This window comes from Brassica rapa, chromosome A01, assembly GCF_000309985.2.
Source record: "Brassica rapa cultivar Chiifu-401-42 chromosome A01, CAAS_Brap_v3.01, whole genome shotgun sequence".
Classification (NCBI taxonomy): Eukaryota; Viridiplantae; Streptophyta; class Magnoliopsida; order Brassicales; family Brassicaceae; genus Brassica; species Brassica rapa.
In genome coordinates, this window is record NC_024795.2 from 17,907,539 (window position 1) to 17,930,838 (window position 23,300).

The following is a 23,300-nucleotide window of genomic DNA, read 5'->3' on the forward strand; positions in this document are numbered from 1 at the left end:
GTGACACAGGCATTTTACAGATTAACATATCAACTAGCTAACGGTCAGAAGTTGCTTTTTCTTCAAAGATGCCTCTCTAACCAAAACTAATTTAACTTCTACAATTCATCAAGATCATCCGGTAAGTCATCTAGTAATCTGCCTCCTGTAACTACTGTAGTTGGTAAACAGGTTCAAGGTGAAAGTAAGGCAACAGGTAACAAAGAGCTAGCAGTTATCTTTGGAAGTATTTCTTTTGCTGCTTTAAAATCATCCGAAGAAGATGATGTTCTCTCAGATGATTCTTCAGAGAAGTACCAATCGCTTCACGCCGACGATCATCTGACAGTTTCTACTAAAAGGACTTTGAGAGATCGCCCTGTCAAAACTTCTCAAAAAATCAAATTGTGGAAGCTGAGGCTAGTTTAGTAACCTCATGGCAATCGATGCAGACGCGTAGATTCTTGAATACACGGATTGAGGTGGTAAGCTTATCAGACCAAAAGCAATAGCGAGCCTCTCACTGTGCAGCCTGAGGGAATACTCTTTGCTTCCATCGTTGATTGCATCTACTAAAGGTGCTTGATAGAGATCAGGTAAATAACCAATGGATGTCAGCTTGTCATCAATCACTTTCAACTGTTGGTATATCTGTTTCGTCTGAAGATGCCACGCGTCTCCTGCGAAAAACTCATGAGATGTCATTTATCTCAATGGAACTGCATCCTGGCTCTTTTCTAATTCCATGTTCAGTTATCAGTTTTCTCACAATACCAACATCGTTCCACTGGCTAGCCGATGCATAGACAGCTACACATATGCGCCACTGAAACTTTGATTACCTTTCCTTCTTTCAACTAAACGTGTTGCAATTTCTTCACTTGGCTCCACACTAGCACCGTTTTTGCAACAAGCATCAAGGAGACATCTCCAGATCACTGCATCTGGTTTCATCGGCATACTTGTCACCAATCTCAGTAGCTTCGGTAATGTAGCCTGCACGGGCCACAAGGTCAATGATACAACCGTAATGCTCCACTGCAGTGCAGGTTCAATGCCATAATCTCTGACCATCGTTTCAAAATACTGGTGCCCTTTGTTTACTATGCCTTGGTGGTTGCAAGCATCTGTCAGAACAGGTCTAACGAAACAAGACTTCTGTCAGGCATATAATTAAAAACTTTCTGCGCTAAATCTATGAAGATGTAAGATGTCCGGCATGAAGTAGTTGCTGATGTAGTTGTTGAAGCAGACGTCGTGGTGAGTGGTGAAGACCATGTAGAGTCAAGGTGATGAGCTGGAGTCGTGTAGAGTTGGAGAGCAAGAGAGTATCTTGGAGATAAGGAAAGAGGAATAAACTTGAGGAGCAAGACTCAAGTTTATAACTTAAAGAAAGAGGAATAAGTGCATTCCAAGAAAAGGAAAGTTGCACTTATTGTTATGGAAGATGTTCATATCATGTTGCCTTGGAGAATAGATTTCGGGAACGTGGAGAATAACTATAACATAACTATGAGTCGTATGTAGAGAGACAGAGACACATAGGCTGATCTTATAGAGAGAGAAACTCTTGAAAGTGTTTTGGGGTCGTGATGAAGCAGTGGCTGAAGTACTTGACGGTAGAGAGACATAAGCGGGTAGCTTAGGAATCCTTCAATGTCGTGTGATAGGATGTTAACACTAGACGAGTAAAGCTGAATAAACAAGGTCTTGTAAAGATTGTTTAAAGGATATTCTAATAAAAGCTTTGGTGTTTGCTTGTGTATTTGTCTTTTGATTTATCTTCTCAATTACTCAATTGTGGTGTCATCTCTGCACTTACAATCTAAACATCCCATACAAATGAATTAAACCGTTGTTCACATATCCATCTCCACCAAGCCCATGTTTCACAACCTGACAATGAATCTGTTTCCGTTAATATATAAGCGCAAGCTTTCAAGACTAATGGGAATGTGTGCTTATCTGGCGCCGACTTTCCCCTTTCCAACATTTTCCGCTAAAGCAGAAAGGCTTCTTCTTTCCTAGAAACGTCAGGAGCACATGCTCTGATGAGTGTGTTCCGTATTAGACACAAAGTGTCCTATATCGGTAGTTAGAAGGGATCCTAAGTAATATATAAGATAGATAGACCACTCCACTTATTACCAATTGGTTTTAGGTTGGAAGCTCATCTAGCTGAACATTCCACACAAAGGAACTATGGTTTTCTTGTTATATGAAAACACGGAATGTGTAGTTGACTTCGAAGGAGGAAGAAGAGAGCTGTAGGATTCTGCCGTAGAGAAACAGAGTGGCATTTTCGTCAGGGAATGTTGTACCAATCTAATTCAGTTTTATACCAATGGATGGATAAAGATTTGTAAAATGAATAAGCAATGAAGAAACAATATTAGATGTGGCAACACACGCCACTAATTTGAATAAACTTTTAATATTAAAGAGAAATAGTAAAAAAACAAAAGAAGATATTTGGCCAACTTTATTCCTTAGATATTATTTTGACAATTGATTTTTCAATTTTGATTACAAGTCATCGCAAGAAAAATAGAGAAAATAGAAAGAAAAAAAATTCATGAGTGGGATATTTGGATATTGTAACTGTTTCTCCCTTTCTTTTTAATCCAGATATATGTAATAGTGCTGTTCGTTTGGTTGCCGCAGCTTTATGCGGCTGCGGCTGAGTCTGCGGCTGCGTCTGTTCGTTTTGCAGATGCAGCCGCAGTCGCAGACTCAGCCGCAGCCCTTGTTCTAAAACGCGCCGCCTGGGACCGATTACTCGGCGAATAAACGTAAATCGGAGAGCCACCGTGGCGTTTTGCCCCAATTCGCCCAAAAACTCGGATCCTTCGCAAAAGTTCGATTTTTTTCTAAATTGGAAGCTCAAAATCATAGATTTCTCTGCAAATCTATCATAATTGGCATAAACATAAGAAATAACAGTGAAAACGAGTAAGAATCGTGAAAAAAAAAGCTGAGAACATCAAAATTAGGGTCTGTTCTCGACAGGTAAAAGGAAGAAGACGGGGGTAGTTTCGTAAATTACCGTGTATTAAAGAGAAATGTAAAAAATCATAACAAAACTCCTCCTAACCAACTCGAACCCGCATGCTCTAAGAGAAATAAAATCTCCCGAACCACTAGACTATGGTCAATTCTTGCGAACATTACACATTAATTATATCTATAATAAAAGCACATAAAATTAATTCCCGATTAATCTCCAATTATTTCATAAATCGCTAGGCATTACTCGAGCGTACGCACAGCGCCTAGCGAGTTCTCGAACATGGGCCGCAGCTTGTTGTTTGTTTTGAAGACGCATGACATTGACGCTGACGCAGCCGCATGAAGTAGATTTTATTATGTTTGTTTGGTCGCCGCAGGCGTAATTTTAATTTGTTCATATTTTAATTTTATAAATTTTATGCATTTGTAAAATTGTATTTTAAATAAATAAAATGTAGTTTAAATTTGTAAAATATTATTTTAAATAAATAAAAAGGTAGATTTAAATTTGTAATATTTACATTCATAAAAATATTATTTAATTAGTAATAAATTTAACAACATTTTTTGTCATAAATCATTTTATCACAAGCATATGTTCATCTATAAAAATATTATTTACATCTTTAAAAATATTATATTTAATTGGTAATAAACTTTTAGTCAAATATATAAATATAACAACATTTTTTTGTCATAAATCATAAGCTAAATTAAGACCAAAAATAATATATCAAAATATTTATCACAAGCATATGTTCAACTGCATTACAAGAAAATACTAATCATCTTTTGGTCTACCTGTTGAGGATCAAGTTGATGTAAAACAGCTATTAAGAGTGTATGTAAGACTAGCAATTTCATCATAATGTAAAATTAATATCTTTGTGATGAATGAATGTGCACTTTCATGTGGCAACAAAAGTTTAAAGCTTTTAGATTTGTCATTAAGAACCTAATACATGTGATAGAAAGGATGAACATAGTGTACTTTACACGCATGCCTTTATGTAAAAAAACAACATGAGGTCTAGCTTATTTCATTTGTGAATGGAAAGAGTTAAAAAGACAAAGAAGGAATCTGAATGTAAGAAAACAGGGGAAAGTCATTGCATGTATTTAGCTCTGTTTCTTCCCAGTGACACCAGCAATAACCTGCAAAAAACCACTTGAAGGATTTAGTTTTGGCTTGACATAACCAAGTACTAAATAATGGGCTGACTAAGAAGTCAATCTTATGCCCAATCCTTGCTTTTGAAAGCAATAAAAACGGAACTTGGAATCATAAAAACAAACGAATAAAATTTGCAAACACAAAGTATATAAAACGGTGGTAAAATCCAGGATGAGAGACATGAAACCATTAAGCAATATAACCATAATCTAAGAAGTTGATAAAACACAAAGTATACAAGAAGGAGGGGCTTTAACTGGGAAATCGGCTAATTCCTACGTCAACAAGGATCAACGGTCCCGATCAGTACATAAACATGTTACCTGTGCGAAAACATACATCAACTAGTACAAAATTTAATTTTCATACATGAACTTTCAAAATTTGGTTTTATCATACATTGACCTAATTTCCGTTAGTCAAACGTTGAGTTGTCGTTAACCGGTAATAGAAAATCGGCTAATTCCTACAACAACAGGGACCAATGATACATATCAATACATAAACACTTTACTTGTGCAAAAACATACATCAACTAATACAAAATTCAAATTCAATACATGAACTTTTGAAATCTGGTTTTAACATACGCTAAAGCTTGATATTTACCTAACTTCAACTAGTCAAATAATATCGAAGATAAATTGTCTGTCACGTATTGATTAAGTAAGGTTTTTAATGTATTATGTGGTAATTAAACTGTATTACGCGGTAATTGAATGAGAAAAATAAATCATGTATGTCAAACGATTTTTTTTTGTGTGTAATTTGTTAGTTAGTTTTTCTCTTTAATTTTTTCTTCAACTTTTACGACAACAGAAAACACTAACACCAAAAAATGAAAGAAGACAAAATTGAACAAAGAGAAAAGAGAATTTCTTCGATAAGCTAAACATTTTCATTTCTCTCTGTCAGTTACTACGTACTATGGTTTAATTATCACATAATACAATAAAAAACTTTACTTAATCAATACATGACATACCATTTATTTTCGGTATTATTTGACTAGTGGAAATTAGGTAAATCTATTTTATTAAATTTAATTACAAAATAAAACTAACATTATTTTCAACAGATTTATTACATCTTTTCTTTCCTTATTTTCACTCAACTTAACTACTTTATTAATTGCATTTTTTTCAAATAATTTGACAGCATGTCTTATAAAAATATAAAACAGAACTTACCTATTTTTAAGTGTTTTATTATATCTTTTACATTTTTTTATACTTCTTAACTACTTCATTAAGATATGGATATCAAGTATACGGTTGGGTATGGATTGGTTCTTTCGGATATCGAATTTTTTTTAGGTTTTGAAATTATGCTTTGTTCGGGTATTATAAAATTTTGGGTGAGATTCGAATAGGGTCTTTCAGATCCGGATGGCTTTGGTTTTTATGTATAGGAACATAATAATTAACAAAAATTTATATATTTAGGAATGTCACTAAACAATTTATAAGAAAATTAACAACAAATATCCGCACGGACGCGCATGTCAAGCTTTAGTGTATGTTAAAAACAGATTTCGAAAGTTCATGTATTGAATTTAAATTTTGTTTTAGTTGATGTATGTTTTTGTACAGGTGAAGTGTTTATGTATTGATCTGGACCATTGATCACTGTTAATGTAGGAATTAGCCGATTTTCTGTTACTGGTTAACGACAGCTCAACGTTTGACTAACGGAAATTAAGTCAATGTATGATAAAACTAAATTTTGAAAGTTTGCGTATGAAAATTAAACTTTCTAGTAGTTGATGTATGTTTTCGCACAGGTAACATGTTTATGTACTGATCGGGACCGTTGGTCCTTGTTGATGTAGGAATTGGCCGATTTCCCGGCTTTAACTTGTTTGGAAGCCTCAAGTGAATGTAAGATAGGCCTTACAACAGCAGGCAGAAAGATGACAAGTTTGGGCTTTGTAAATTCGTATTGGGCTTAGATGTTGTCATTCAGCCCATTAATAGTACTCTATAATTAATCATCTGCATTTTGTAAGTTTTATCGAATAACGATCATCAATCAAACAAGGGCATCAACCATAATTTCTTCCTTTCTCTATTCTCTTCTACCTCTGCTCTTCGTCAATCTTCTCCCCTTTCTGTTTCTTCAGATAAGCTCAATCCCTGGACTTATCAAAAGAGTCCTACAAACAAGATGAGAAGAGAAACATAACATGTCACACAAGCAAACAACATATCAAGCAAACTCCTCACACACCAAAACTCAAGTTAGCTTAGACAAATGCAGTCAGTAGAAAGAACTCAGTAGCATATAAATAGGGAAAAGAGGGTACCTTTACTCCTGCCCACCAGTCAACGGTCCAGACAAGCTCTAGCCACAAGGTTTTTCCAAGCACCCAGTAGATTTTACGCCTCTCTTCAAGCACTTCTTTCCAATAGCTGTGAGCCTGTGACGAAGTACATATTAATACAGTATCAGAGGAAACTGATAGTTATGAACTAAAGCATCAGTAAACCATCCCCATCAGACACAAACCCATATCTTAAATGCTTTAGAACAAAGACCATCACTATCAGCTTCTTCTAGTCTTAGTTATGAACTTGGATCTTGGATCCAAAACCCACTACCAAAAACTCATATGAAACACAAAAATAGAGACAAGTGACAGTTACCTCAACTATGCTTGAAACCCAAATCAGAGGAGAAGAGAGAGCTCGTGCTGCATCAGAGAGGAGAGAGCTCGAGGTCTAGAGATGAGATGGAGATGAGAGAGATCGAGGAGATGGAGATGAGAGAGCTCGAGGTATGGAGATGAGAGAGCTTGTGGCTGTGTGAGATGGAAATGAGAGAGCTCGAGGTCTGTGTCGGAGATGGAGACGAGAGAGCTCGAGGTCTGCCTGAGATGGAGATGGAGATCGAGATAGATCAAGCAAGGTTGCGTCAATTGGAAAACAAGATGTGGCTGCGTCAATCTAGGATTAGGTATTTTTGTAAATACTGAAACATATTAAGGGAAAAATATTAAATTACCCTAATTTACGTCGCGACCGTGGATTTTATCGGCGTCAGCTACAGGGCAGCGCGACGTTCGGACGCGGCATCAGACGCAGCTTTCTGCGTCAACCAAACGAACACAATTTCTTCAAAACAGTACCACAGCCGCAGATGCAGGTAGCAGCGACAACCAAACAAACATCACTAATGTCAAATTAATCTAAGGTGAACTCTTCTCATGTTATGCAATCCTTCAGGAAAATAGTCATTTTTAATGTTGTTTAGGCTTTGTTTAGGATGATGTTGATATCATGATATGATGAACTGTTATATATTGTTGTCCGTTTGTGTTGGTGTGATGTAGAATACTTAGACTATGTTAAGTTGTTAGAGGATAAACCCGATTGTCTGATGTGAATGATTTTGATGATGAGATATGTGATGTCAATGACTGAGATAGGGATAAGTGTAGAGAGAATGTTAGGAACGATGATGTTGTGTGATGTTCAGCGACATCTATATTATAACCTTGTCCATGATTAATCATTGTCATTTGTAATCGGTTGAGAGTGAGATGGATTCCTTTGTAGTTAATTCACGTAAGGTCCAACAACCACCTGAAAAAAAGAAAAATCGTCTCGTATTCTTTTATTTTTTCATCTTGAAAAAATGTTGTTAAGACATAACAATATTTGCCATGCGTCTACCCTGCTAGTATAATATTCTTCTAGAACAAATGAATATCGAGGTTCGGTTCTTAAAACTATAATTAAGACCGAACGAATATATCATTGTCTGCAAACCAGAATTAAAATGAAATAAAATATATATTTTTTCAACATGTTTAACCACTAAACTTAAGAGGTGATTGATTGGGCTTTATCTACCTACTTTAGCTTTATTTTTTTTAAATCATTAAACTTTACCAATCATGCTTTAGCTTTACTTTTCAAAGTTAAAGCCTATATCAAATTTCTATTAATTTTTACCAATCACGCTTTAGCTTTATTTTTAAAGCTACAGCAAAAAAATTTAAGTAAACATTTTTCTTATGTAGTTTAGTTAAAAAACCTACATCTTTTATTTATAAGCTGTAGAAACTGTAGAATAAAAAATATCTATAATATCAAATAAATAAGATAATCATAATAAAAAAACATCTGTAAATATTTTACTCTAATTTTGGGTGCTTTTAAATTATTGAAATATTTTAAATAATATAAATATTATTTACATATCACATTTTAAATAGCAGTAAACTTTGATAATTTTTTTAAAAAATATTAATATAAATTATTTTAAGTGATAAAATAATAATTATTTTATATATATTTCACATATTTTATTTTAAAATATATGCAGCCTATAGCTTACAGCTACAACAAATTTAGCTACAACAAATTTAACTACAACAAAAGTCTCTGCAAAAATAATCTACAGTAACAACTTTACAGCTACAACTAATTTATCTACAGCTAAAATTCTACAGCCACAATCGAACCAATCATCACCTTTATTAAAGACGAGACAAAAGAATGGAATATAGTGATGCTTGATAATTTTGTTATGTAAGAAGATATATTGCTCATTCGGAGCTTGGCTGTAAGCTGAACTACACAAGACACTTTTTTGGAGCTTTACGAAGAGTCGCATATGCACTATCAAATCGGGATATTGACTAGTTAGAAATATCCTAAGACATGAAGCTGAGATCATATATTTAGAGCCTAGTATCACTAAACATTAAGCTTTTGGTTGGATACTTAATGCTTGTCAGAAGATGACCCATCTTATCTCGAAGATTACAAGAAGACATATAGCTCTAACAAAGAATCTTATTCGTCGTTATATACGATGTGATAATCATTGTCCTAGATGTGGAGAGCCTGATGAATCTATGAAATGCTATTTTTAAATGTTAACCATCTGTACAAGCATGAGCCTTATCGTCTACACCTTCAAACCCAAACATTTTCTTTTGGTTTCGAGTGTCTACACAAATTTAGATTACCTCTTATGACGGAAAAATAGAAATGAAAATACGGTGTTAGATAGAAATCCTTATCCACTGATAATTTGGTATCTCTAGAAAATTCGAAATGATAAATTAATCAAAAGAATCGACAAGGAGCCATCAAAACTGATTGATATGCGGAAGGAGCCCTATGTTTACAAAACATTTGTATGGTGGATGGTTCATGAAATTCTACATCAATATAGTGGGTGTGGATGGGTTCGAAAAGACACTCCTGGATAAATTCAACTTATAGGTACAAAGAACCAAAGAAGATGAGTCTCCTCTCTGCATTCAGAGTTAGAAGCACTAGGATAGGCAATAGAAAGTATGCTACGCCATTCAACATGTCAAAATTTTGGAACGAACTACAAGAATTTGATATTAATGATTGGGAAAGCATAAATCATGGCATAACATATGTTGGAATGGCCTGAGCCACCGACTTGATCAAAACCTATTTTATTCCTTTCGAATCAATTTAGCCGACCAAGCATTGACACAAGCATTCAACCTATCTCTAACAAAGGGAAATACATCGTTTTGAACACATATTTTCCGGGCAGTCCTAGATACATTCCACCTTCCTTGTGGATACTTAGAGTTGCTTTAATAATGTTTCTCTCCTCGGGAGGGACTATGCTGCCAAAAAGCATGGAAGATTTAGACAGATTCAGTTGTTGACCCGACGTTAAACTATATTTGTTAATAATTTTCATCAACTCAGCACATTGTTGGACATCTGCTTTACAGAAGAAAAGATTATCGTCTGCAAAAAGTAGGTATGATATTGTCAGACTTGCTCTTGTAATTTTAGATCCAAATATACGTCCTTCAGTCTCTACCCATTTGAGCTGAGATATTAAGGCTTTGGTTAGGATGATAAAGAGGAAGGATGATAGTGGATCCCCTTGCCTAAAGCCTTTGGTAGGTTAAATATAGCTTTTAGGTTCTCCATTCAAAAGTATCTTATAAGAAACTAACGAAATACAAAACCTAATCCAAAATATGTATTTTCTGCAAAGACCATTTTAAGCACTAGAGCCCTAATAAAATTTTATTCCACCGATTGTATGCTTTATTCGTATCATTCTTAATTGCAACATATTTGGCCTTACAGGTCAGGTTAGTACGCATGAAATGGAAAATCTCCTGGGCAACAAGGGTATTGTCTAAGATCAAGGGTTTAGCCACAATATTATCATGAATTTTTAAAAGTATTTAACCTTATGACTTGTCTTAGCATAATCACTCTTATTTCATTAAATAGTATGATATCTAATCAAATATGACTAAATTGCATCTATACTATTAAAAGGGAAGGAGTCCTAAAAATCTACTTAAACAAGATTGTTGGACCTATTCATTTTTTTATTTTGCTCTTATATCTTATTGTTTATTATCCTATTTTTGTGGACACCATTATTTTCAAAAAATATCCTAATAATAATGCCTACTATCTAAGATTCATATTTTGAAGTGTTATTAAATTAGTGATTATAAACCTTACGATTCCCAATATGTTAAAACACTATTTTATTAAATAAAGTTGACATATCCACTTTGGTTCATGAATAAGAGCCCATCAAACTGGTATAGGCAGATCAGGCATTGATCTTTTCTTACACCTGCAAATAATAAACACGAACAACGGACTTTAGAGCTGCAACATTAAAATGTTATTAGTAATTTTTCAAAATATCATATAAGAAAGTTTTGATGATGGGGAACAAAATTAAACAATAATTTTATTATATACAAATTAGTAGAAAAAAAGTTTTAGCCACATATGTTATTATTTAGAATATAATTACTCAAAATTATAGTATAACAATGTACTACAATAATATGACTATAACCCATCAGGATCATATATATTGAATTCAACCACATTATATATTATTTTTTAAGAAATAAAATTAATTTATTTGAGACCATAGGTTTGTTTCTTTTAAATTTTGTTAGATTCAAATCTTTTTTTTATAAAGACTACATCCAATAATAGTAGATTTTTTGGGTTTTTACCAGATTATATCAGATTTTTAATTAATATATTTTTAAAAGAATCTGAACCAGGTTATATACAGGGTACCGGGTCTACAGTTAGACCACGACCCCGAGTCGGATAAGAAAACACTTCTTAAAATTTAAACATCATAATAGACAACTCTTAAATTATTTGTTTTAATAAAAAATTATAAATTCATGCAAATTTTACGAAATTGTCAACAAAAAGATACTCGTGCTTTGAAAACGGGTCAAAAGTAGTACCTTTTAAATTGAATATATATAAAATAGTATATATTGATAGTTAGAACTATGATACAAATATGTGACAATAGAAATTCATTTTCAATTTAAAATCACCAACTCATATTGTTACTACATTTCAATAATGAAAACACATTGTTTTCAATAATGAAAACACATTGTTCTTTATATATACATTAAATCACACATATAATCTTTAAGTCTATTTCGAACAAATACCACATTTTGATTTTTTTTTGTGAAAAAAAACATAAAGTTTTAATATTCAAAACAAAAGATAAATGTAGTTTTTCAATCAATATTGGATCAATAGGTGAAAAAACAAACCCACACTTTTAAGTGCGGGTCAAAATCTAGTACTATATTGATCTAAACAACATGTTAATTTTTTCTGAATGCATCACATGGATAAGTTAAGATTTGCTTTTGACGCCCAACACAACCGAATGCTTTTTGGAACAGATAGTAATAATCCAGTTGATCATGCGAAATGTTGTATACTTTTTTTCATTTGAAATGGTCATTTCAAAACCAATTAGATCATATCTGCAATGGCAACAATTTTAAATTGTAGACGGAATAATTCAACTTTCATATCCCAATATAAATGCGAGTTATTTAACCCCTGAAATACCACGAATTGAAATTGTTTCATTACTCCAATTATTATTTGTCGTGGCTAGAATTTTATATTTGTAGGTTGTTTCGGAACTTTTAAGATGTTTGTCATAAAATGGAAGTGTTTAATAATGTGTGTCATGTATTTGGACCTAAATAAAGTGTGATTAGACAGTAAAAGAAAAACAGAGTATGTAGCACATAACACAAAAGCAATACAAAATATAATTAACACAAACCTTTATCAACAAATGCACTACGACCCTTTAAAAAGTCCACTAAATTACACCCAAATACTTTAAGCATGCACGATAGTGAGACGTATCATGGAAATTCATATAAATGACTTGAATCTTCATATATAACTTTGAAAAAGTTTATGAAAGTAGCATGACCAACAAGTAAACATCAAGAAGTATAATGCATCTAAGCATCCCGTATGCCCATCAGCTTCACAAATACACACATATATATTTTATAACATTCCGAAATTCAACTGATCAATGGAATATTTGTGGTGGGATAGAGATCCACGTCTTTTGAAGAAAGTGCGTGTGGGGTTAACTGAGAGACGCATGGCTTTTTCGTTTCTGCCTAGAATCTACATTTAGTTTTATATGTAAGGCCAAAAAGTCAACGAGTTTGGCTCCCTCTCTTTATCTCTACTTATAAATTGAAGGGCCAATCACATTTATATTTGTCCTAAAAAAACTAAAAACAAACCAATCTCTCTCGCTCTCTCTCTAGCATAGCTAAAGAAGAGATTTAGAGAGAAAAACTTTTGATTGTCTGCGAGATTTGTTAGGGATGGAAAAGGGAAACAAAGAAAGTAAGAAATGGGCACAAGAGGAGGTTAGTAATGAAATAAACAATAGGGAATTGGCTGAAGAAGAAAGTGTTGATTGGAGAGGAAGACCTTCCAACCCTAGCAAGCATGGTGGAATGAGAGCTGCTCTCTTTGTTCTTGGTATAATCTCTCTCATTCCCTCTCCCTTTTCTCTCTCTCTCTCTCTCTCTCTCTATCTTACCTTACAGATACTAGTTTAGCGTTAAAGGTTTACAGCCAGTGATAATTCATTGGTTTTAGTTTTTTGGTCCATAGGCACTCAACCTTATCCAACCTTTGGTCCCACTGCTAGAATTCTTTATTCCATGGTCAATGTAACATTTTTCATTATATTATCTATTATTGATTCCTGTTATTGTTTTTTTGTAGGATTACAAGCCTTTGAAATAATGGGGATAGCAGCAGTAGGGAACAACCTCATAACATATGTGATCAACGAAATGCATTTCCCCTTGTCTAAAGCGGCCAATAGTGTCACCAACTTTGTTGGTACCATCTTTATATTTTCTCTCCTCGGTGGTTACCTCTCCGACGCTTTCCTCGGCAGCTTCTGGACCATCCTCATCTTTGGCTTCGTCGAGCTTTCTGTATGTTCACTTTCTCCTTTAGTTCTTGAAATATAAGTATAAATAGATCTATGAGTCCATGGTTTTCAGTCAAATAAAAATCCAAACCACCTTTAGTTCTTGTATATATGATTTGCATACACGTAAGTATTTACATGTAAGAAAAAAGTATTTACGTGTAAAAAAAAAGAAAAAAAAATACGTCCATGTAAGATGATTTTTTGTGTCTGCTCTCCATTATATCAGGAAATATTAACTATTTATGAAAATCTCACCGTTACAAAGAAATAAAATTTCTTGACCATTCTGAAAATTTTAGTTGTTAAATTACTGTTATTTAACTCTGTATTGCCACGTGCCTTCTCAGGGTTTTATACTACTATCAGTCCAAGCACATTTATCTCAACTGAAGCCACCAAAGTGTAACCCACTGATAAACCAGAGCTCATGTGAAGAGGCAAAAGGTTTCAAGGCAATAATTTTCTTCACGGCACTCTACCTGGTGGCTTTAGGAAGTGGCTGTGTGAAACCAAACATGATAGCTCATGGTGCGGACCAGTTCTCTCATCAATCGCATCCTAAACAATCTAAAAGACTCTCATCTTACTTCAACGCCGCATATTTCGCCTTCTCCATTGGGGAGCTTATCGCACTCAGTCTCCTGGTTTGGATTCAAACTCATTCTGGCATGGACGTTGGATTTGGAGTCTCTGCTGCAGCCATGACTATGGGCCTCATTAGCTTAGTATCCGGTACAATGTATTTTCGTAACAAACGTCCACGTCGAAGCATCTTCACTCCTATTGCCCAAGTAAGTTTTGTTTTCTTTCTTCTAATAATTCGACCCTACGAATTAATAAAACAGAAATAATGATTCATTTTAGGATAAGAAAATAGAATCTCCAAAAAATAAAACTCGTTAAAGTAATCAAACTTTTCCTTAACAGAGAATTAAACTATATCTTTTTATAAGCGAATAAGACTTCTTTTTTTTAGCTAAAACAATAATACTATCTTTACTAATCGAGATTTATCATAGTTCTAACGGTAATTATTTATAACGAGCAGTCACTAGATGAACCTAAATTTTTTTTTTTCTGTCAACCTGAAGTTGTTTTGGAAAAACTGTGTTGAACAGGGAAGCCATATTCATTAATTATTATGGCTCTCTAGTGTAGCTGTATAGATAATCCGTAGCTAATTTCACTGCAAGACATACTCTTTATTATTATATGTCATACAAAATCATTTCATTGTATATTTTACCTACCAAAATAATTATGTTCTGAGAAACGATATAATTCAATAAGCGAAAATCTGATGAGACGTATTTTGTTTTTCAAATCTGTCCGCATGCATATATATACGTAAGTCCATCGAAGTTGGATCCGTGAGTATATGTTATGTTTTATATGGAAATTTTAAAAACAATCACACCAATATAGTTGACTTTTAAGTCTCTACTGGATAATGATTAAAATAAACCATTTAAATTAAGTTGATTATAATTATTACTATTGCAAAGGAATAGTAACACTTTATATAACTGTTTGGCCCATGCTGAGTCATGAAAAGGGGAAAGCTGATGGTGATGGTGAAATAAAACATTATTTTCTTGTGATAGAAAAATAAAACATTACAATTGTTTGCTTTTTGGTTTATCATATAATAAATACAATGGTACAATCGTGCGTTTGAAGAAAAATTGAAATCCACTTCTATATTTGTTAACCAATCAAAGAATGGAATACAATACATTTGCATAACAATATATCTATATACATCGGAAAGCAGTATTAATAATTATTCTTTTGATAAAATTATTAATAATATGATGTGGTTTCTGCATTGCAGGTTGTTGTGGCTGCCATACTAAAAAGAAAGCTTGCGTCTCCCGCTGACCCAAAAATGCTTAATGGAGGCCATCGTGTACCAAACGACGTCGTAGATTCCTCCACTTTACCATACACTCCTCGCCTCAGGTCATACATTGAACTCACTATTTCAATTTTTGTTTCAGAGATATTTAACTTTAATAAAAAGACTTTGGCCGTGTGTTACACTTTCGTTTTATTACATGTATTTTTTTTCAAATAAAACCGCAACGTTTTTGGTTTACATAAAAGCGCAATTTTAAATTTTGTAACTAGGAATTTTTAAGTGTTTTAATAAAAATCATTAATAAATCCTAAAGTTAAACGTAAACGTTTATCCACACTACATAAACTACAATTGTGCTTTTGTAACATTTATTTATCTATACTATTATTTGAGAAGTGATTTTTCGCATTCAGACACTCACATTAAAAATTAGTCTAGTTAATATTGTTTTTGCCTTTAATGAATAAAATATATAAATTAATTAAAAATAAAAACGAATTTCAAATTTATTTGATAAGATAATTGTTTAAAATTATTAATAGTAAAAGTATCCAAAATCTTAAAATATATATTAAAAAAAAGATAATTCCTATATATATTGTTTTGTTAATCAACAACTAAATGTTAATCAAGTAAATTATTAATTTTATATAATTAAAAAATAATATTGAGTGATTTCTAAGATTTATTTATTAATAAAGAATATAGTGTATAAAAGAAATTTCAAAAAATTTATAATACGTAAAAAGTTTTAAATGAAAACATAAATAATAATTTATTATTATAGTTTTTATTTTGTAATATATGTATTAATAAGTAATTATAAAATGTTTATGCCTGCATGTAACGAAAGACCTAGTTTAAAGATTTTTAAGAAAAAAGTCGAATGTAAACACAAATGTGCATGAAATCAGTAAAAAAAATATATTAAAATTGTATATCGTATGGGCAGGTTCTTGGACAAGGCATGCACCAAAATCCAAGACACAAATACAAAGGAAAGTCCATGGAGGCTTTGCACGGTAAACCAAGTAGAGCAGGTCAAAACCCTAATTTCACTTGTCCCAGTCTTCGCAAGCACCATCGTCTTTAACACCATCTTAGCTCAGCTTCAAACATTTTCGGTACAACAAGGAAGTTCCATGAACACTCGTCTGTCAAATTCCTTCCACATTCCTCCGGCTTCACTCCAAGCAATCCCTTACATAATGCTCATCTTCCTTGTCCCTCTCTATGACTCTCTGTTCGTTCCTTTTGCGCGTAAGCTGACGGGACATAGCTCAGGCATTCCTCCATTGACTCGGATAGGAGTTGGACTGTTCCTCTCCACTTTCTCCATGGTTTCAGCTGCCTTGCTTGAAAAGAAACGAAGAGACTCTTCGGTTCTTGACGGCAGAATCTTGAGTATCTTCTGGATCACGCCACAGTTCTTGATCTTTGGGATCTCCGAGATGTTTACTGCCGTTGGATTAATCGAGTTCTTTTACAAACAAACTATAATGGGCATGGAGTCATTCTTGATGTCTTTGACTTACTGTTCGTATTCCTTTGGTTTTTACTTTAGCTCGCTGCTCGTTTCGATCGTAAATAAGATTACTTCCACGTCTGCTGACTCCAAAGGGTGGCTCAGGGAGAACGATCTGAACAAGGACAGACTCGATCTGTTTTATTGGCTTTTAGCGGTTCTTAGTCTACTGAACTTTATTAGCTATCTCTTTTGGTCTCGTTGGAACATTAAGTCTTTGAGAAACAACAACTCTAATGTGGTGGGAGATGAGAAAATTTAGCTTAATGCATAATGTGTAGTGCAATACATATCATATCACCTTAACATATCCAGCATATAATTAATATGAATACATTATTATGTTAATCCTTTGCTTTTGTAGTCCACCTCTCTCCTTGTACTCTTTTTTTCTAGAAGCTGAATATGACATTGCCTCCTCTTTGTTTTCCATAACATGTTTTATACATGTTAGATTATTATGTTAAATAGAAATCCAAAACAACTTTTAGGATTAAAGTTATTCATATTTAATTAAATCGAGTTTGGTAACACCATATAAGTGCTTAAAATTAGTCGTTAACATGATTTTTTTACCGAAAGGTAGAAGATCATATTTAAAATTTACACTGTTACTCTTATGAATGCCGTTAAAAAAACAACCTCTTATGAATAAATAAGAAATTAGAAAAGCAGGATATATCTATTTTCTCTCACTGACATCTCTATATGTATGATATATATAATATATATATTAACACAACATATAAATTTCATGTTATATGAATACATTTATGAGCAAATTATTAAAATATATTCGTATTATTATTTCGTGACTAATATGTATATACAAAAGGTATATATAAAAAATATGTTTGGTGGTTTCATGTGATATTTGGTCTTGTTCCAAAGCAAATTAACTTTTTAATATAGTTTCTGTTAGCAAGCTTTGAATTGCATATAATGAGGATGTGTGCTCGGATGTTCAGTCTAGGGTCTTGGAACTTCGAATGGCCATATATAGACATCAAACTAATTACAGCTCATCAAACTAGATAGTCGGTGCAAGGGAGAAAGTGATTAAAAATTGTATATATTCATTAGGCTACCAGCCATTAAGTCTCATTTGCAGTGGCGGACTTACAGAGGAAGATGAGGTTGCACCTGACACTCCTTAAATCTCAATAAAAATAAGTTTGGTTGATAAAACGTTAAGAAATAGGTAGTTCTGTTGGTAAAATGCTCTCACTGACACTTCTAAACCAAGGTTCAAAATTCATTGGTGACATTTTTTATTTATATTTTTCATTTTAAATATAAATTTGACCCAGGTAAAATTTATCCTTGGGTCCGCCACTGCTCATTTGTGCGATTCGTGTGATATGATGTAAACATTTGTGGGTTAATTCCGACAAAGCCACCATTTCTACTCCTAAACTCCGTTTTATTTTGAAGCTCTGTGTTTTTACAAACTTGATTTCCACTTGTTTTTGGTAAACTGTTCTTTACTGATAGATAAAATTTACAGTTTAACAACTATGCCCATTTGTATTTTATGTTTGTTTAACAAATTACATATATTTATATCGCTGTATATATAATTGAATATATCTTGTATTTTTTATTTTTTATGAAAGCCAAAATAATTCGACCGTAAGACTATCTTTTACTCTCATTAATTTTCAGACTGTATGACCATACAAGTCGACCTAGCCTAAAGGCTAAGCAAATCTAGGAATCTAATTTTTCTCCATTCTAGGTAACCAAACTTATTAAAGTTTTAACTGGACTAAATTTGTATGGGAATGGTATAAGGATAAAAATACATCGAATGTTTAACACTAAAATATTACGGAATCATTGTCACAGTACACAAACAGGAAACACAACACCAACATTTTCTTTCCCACAAAAGTAATCTCCGTAATTAAAAAAAAAAAAAAAAAAAGAGGATCACGATGAAAAGTGATGGATTTGTCATTTGTCTTCAATGATGTTCTCAATTTGGACACAATCTAATAGTAGGAAACATGTCTGAAACATGTTTTGTGTTAAAGATTGGCTCCTCCTCCCTTTAGACACTATGTAACAATAGTTTCTCTATATTAAACGGTACTTTACTCAGTAGTGGTTAAAATGTTTCATCAAGTTGTTTCCCATTTTTATGGCATTGGTACAATCTTCCACTCAATAAAGTTCTTCAACTATGGAGTTATTACAAGAAGTGGGTTTCATAATTTGAGATGCCTTTCTACAATTTTCCTGCCGCTCTTGAGTTTGTGAAGTGCGAATTTTATTATTTGTATAGTAATATTTTCTTTACGAGCGAATTTAACAGTGAATATCCCATCTTTAAAGTATGTCTATAAGAACATAGAGACATCAAATCTTCTGGAACCCTAATGAATCATATTTTTATTTACGGGATTATGATATTCTCCAATAAAATGTACAGTTAAATGAAAAAAGAAGAAGTTATTTTAATGAATTAATCCCAAAGTAACTCCATATATCATATATTGCCCGTATATGGAGTGTTACTAATCTAATATTTCTAATTGTTTACCACGCGTTTGATGTTTATATGTACATAATTAAAGAAAATTTTATACAATCTTCATTTTTTCTTCTACGATTAAGATGTTTAGTGAATCTGTGATGCTCATTTAGCAACTTGCAATAGTCCTTAGCCTTCAGTATGTTGTTTGATTGGATTTTACATAATAGTGATAATACATTGGAACATGATACTTTGACTTATCACTAATATCAACGATAAATTCTTGTGCTGACTCCAAAAGGTAATGATGATTATGATTGCTGATTTTTATGTATTTACATATGTCGACTGTACGCACTACAATAAAGCAGCTGATTTGCCAAGGTAAAATTTATAAGGGAAGTAGTATTCCACGCAAATTCGTGAAAGATCTCTAAGAAAATTACAAGTAAAACATGACCCATGGCACCTCCCTTGAATGGAATCGTCAGGAGAGTTCCAGAAAAATATCAAGAGAATTTTTTTTTTTAAAACGTTACATTCTGTTTTTTTTGTTTAAACGGAATGGTCATAAAGTCAAATATAAGTTTATTTGGGCCGTAATACATGCAAACCCAACTTTAACCCAGAAGCTCATTTGTGTAGAATTTTTTTTTCACTATCAATTAAAAAGCTTAGTTATGTTGAAAGTTTATAGGTTAGATTTAAGAATTTAACAAAGTAATATAATTAAAATTACTAAAACCAGATAAATTACATAACAAATACTAAGAATAAAATTTTGTAAATTTTGAACTCATAAACAATTTCTATGAGTACAAATATGTATATTTTAAAACATAAAAAGTCAACAAAATTGTTAATAGATTAGATTATCTTATACAAAATACATAATCTTATAATAAACAAAATTTGACAGAAATTTTGAAAAGAAATAAATCTCGCGCTTTGAAAGCACATGTCAAAATCTAATATACTATATAAATCTATGTCAACATCACTAAATTTTAATTATATACCATATAAAGTGAATAAAATATTTGTTTTGATTTATTTACCAGAAACATGACCGTAAATAAATGAAATGTCTTGGTTTTGATTTATGTGCTTACGCTAATGTATATATTTTTATCGATACAAAATATTTTTTAAATAGGTCGTTTTTAATATGTTATTTGATCCTCATAATCCCAGAGATACAATTTTTTCAAATCGAAATGATTTTTAATATTGGAAGCATTATATATATTATTTAATTCAGATTAAATATTTTAGTCTTGATTTTTATTCCTAAAAAGTTTTTAGTAAAAAATCATGACAAGATTCCAATCACCTCTTTTTGAGTTTGTTCGAAGAATGAGAGATTTAATTGTTCTTCTCATTTTTGTTTCTCCCTAATACCTTATCTAGCTGTTATAGTTGTAAAAATGAGAGATTTGAACTATTTATTATAAGTTTTCTGGTTTATCATTTAATAAATCAAACAGCTCTGAAGCCAATCACATTGAGTTGTAGATTGACATAGTTAACCTTCAGTGCACTTATATATAATATATAGTTAGAGTTGAAGTCTTAGTTTATACATAGTTTACATATACTAGAATGGTAAAGTATTATATATATATATATATATATATATATATATTATCGGTATACTCTTAGGTAACTAAACCTCAAAAGTGTAGATTAATAAAATAAGTAATTTGTTTTATTGTTCAAAAAATAGATAATTTTTTAGACCGAACTGGTGAATATATACTAGACATACATTTATATTTTGAGTCTGCACTTATATTTGATAACAGCTTGATATATTAAATTTGAAAACTAAACTCTGAATAGAGTTTGCCGGTAATTTTCTTCAACATTTTAATTCTTAGATATGTATCTGGAGTGGAACTAACTTTTACAGGTTTCCATCTTCTTAAATTGACACTTATGTAATTCACCGAATTCATATAAGAAATTTAAAAAGAAATAAAATCATATCACTGACACAGAAATGAGAACGAAAGCCGATTTTATAGGGTAGAAAATGAAATCACTTATTCGGAGTCAATAGTAAACAAATCAATAGCAGAAAACGTAATCTTCTTTTGTCATTTTAAAATTGATGTTGCCTATCTTGTTTTTGTGATTTGTGTTGATCGTACAATTTAATTTTAGTTTGTGCATATGAAGTCTTAAAAATAACTAAAATGAATTTTAATACGTTAAATTTTCAACGACGATGATATATGTAAGAGACCAACATTTGTATTCATCATTTTATAATCGATAAAATTTGTAGTGTTGGAAAATGTTAAAATCATTTAATGGATAAACATTAGTATAAATAATTCGGTCGTTATCATCTAGTTTGTTATAGTAAAGAAGAAAAAAGAGAGACTGATGTGTTTTATTCTATGAGTAATGAGTATTTTATATAGGATTACAATAGTTTGGAAACAAAGTCTAACTTGAAAAATAAGTAAAGCTTCGAGAACAAGTACATCTAAGACTCGTTATAAATTTATAATATGCATCACCACAATATTCATAACACTTCCCTTTAATGTATATTATGCGCGTGAGATGTTGCCTCGTTAAAAACCTAACCAAAAAAATCAAATGGAGAAAACCTTAAATAAATTATTATTAATTATTTATCTAACCATAATTCAATAAATAATAAAACAGGGGGAAAGTGTCTTTTCGATCCCTATTATTCTTGTCGTGCCTTTTTATACCCAAACAAAAATACTGACTGTTAATAAATTTTAGGTAAAAATTAAAGATGCCATCTTATGTGTAATAAAAAAAATCCTCTAAAACGTCAAACATACAAAATGGAGGAAGGATTATATATAATTATGATAAATCAAAATATAAATATAATCAAAATTATTTTTGTGTATGTCTTTTGGTTTTAATAGGTGACCTTCTAGAACTGTTCATACAAAAAAAAATTATTTTTATTTTTTATACAAAATATCATTGATTCTTTGTCTAACTACAACTCGGACAATAAGAAAATAATTTTTTATTGTAAAAAGAAAATAAATTTATAATATCAAATCATCATATAACATAAAAGTTAATAAACTTTATATCAAAAATTGAAACATTATCTAATTTGAAAAAAAAACACGGAAAATTACCACAAATACCACATTCATAGTACCACTTTTCATGTATACATTAATCACTTTTACCCTCACTTTTAATGAATGGTAGAAAACACTTATACCCTTAACTAATCTAGACTTCGGGTTTAGAGTTGATGGGTGGAGTAGAGATTTTGGAATGTGAAATTTATCAATCTAATAACTATATAAAAAATAATTAAAAAATATAAATTTTTTTTTTAAAAATACTTTCAAACATAATTTTTTATTTTCAAAAAGAAAATTTGAAAAAAAAATTCAAAAAAAGAAATTATAAAAAAGTCCGAATTTGAAAAAGTATAATTCGAAAACATAAAAAAATATTTTTTATTTTTATTTTATTTAAATAATGTTTATTTTATATATATAGAGAACAAGTGTATATGAGTCTTTTTCCACTTAATGGAGAATGTATTTTTGAAAATGTCCATCTAGTGGTGGTAAAGATGAAAAATTGTACTATGAAAGTGGTAAACATGAAATTTTCCCAAAAAATAAATTCTTCTAAAACTGCAAATATTAAAAACAGATGAAGTTTATTATAAGTGTTTTCTGGTCTAGTAGTAATAGGTCCTATATGTTTACATTTTTGTTTAGTTATGAGATTATAACTAAAAGATGCCTAATCTTACAAAAATAAATTGTATTATCGAGTTTATCTGTTGTTGTTTTTTTAAGTAACAAATCACGAATTTTTTTTTGCAAATAATAATGAATATTATCAGTAAATAAATTTAAAACAAATTTTACAATTTATTTATAAGATTTAAAAAGCAATATTTATAATTTTTAAAAAGTAGCTATGACATTTTAGTTTTATATAT

The 23,300-nt window shown here is 31.5% G+C and overlaps 2 protein-coding genes and 1 long non-coding RNA gene across 3 annotated transcripts; 1 reads left to right on the plus strand and 2 right to left on the minus strand.

Moving 5' to 3' along the window:
- Positions 1–373: 373 nt before the first annotated feature.
- On the minus strand, positions 374–1,972 carry LOC103829587 (pentatricopeptide repeat-containing protein At1g59720, chloroplastic/mitochondrial). Its single transcript, XM_009105263.2, is given in 8 exon segments — positions 374–456; positions 459–682; positions 684–792; positions 795–951; positions 953–1,015; positions 1,018–1,137; positions 1,593–1,673; positions 1,820–1,972. Coding segments are annotated over 8 exon segments (984 nt in total). The 3' UTR covers positions 374–379.
- Positions 1,973–3,911: 1,939 nt separating this feature from the next.
- Positions 3,912–7,033, minus strand: LOC103829181. The gene is made up of 2 exons (XR_004450754.1): positions 6,808–7,033; positions 3,912–6,581 (listed from the first exon to the last, which is right to left on the minus strand). It is a non-coding gene; the product is annotated as an uncharacterized LOC103829181 (long non-coding RNA).
- A 5,425-nt stretch (positions 7,034–12,458) lies between these two features.
- LOC103829190 (protein NRT1/ PTR FAMILY 4.3) lies at positions 12,459–22,332 on the plus strand. Its single transcript, XM_009104853.2, has 5 exons — positions 12,459–12,999; positions 13,249–13,466; positions 13,813–14,256; positions 15,300–15,427; positions 16,279–22,332. Exons 1-5 carry the CDS (start codon positions 12,840–12,842, stop codon positions 17,111–17,113), a joined length of 1,785 nt encoding a protein of 594 aa, XP_009103101.1. The 5' UTR covers positions 12,459–12,839; the 3' UTR covers positions 17,114–22,332.
- Positions 22,333–23,300: the final 968 nt, after the last annotated feature.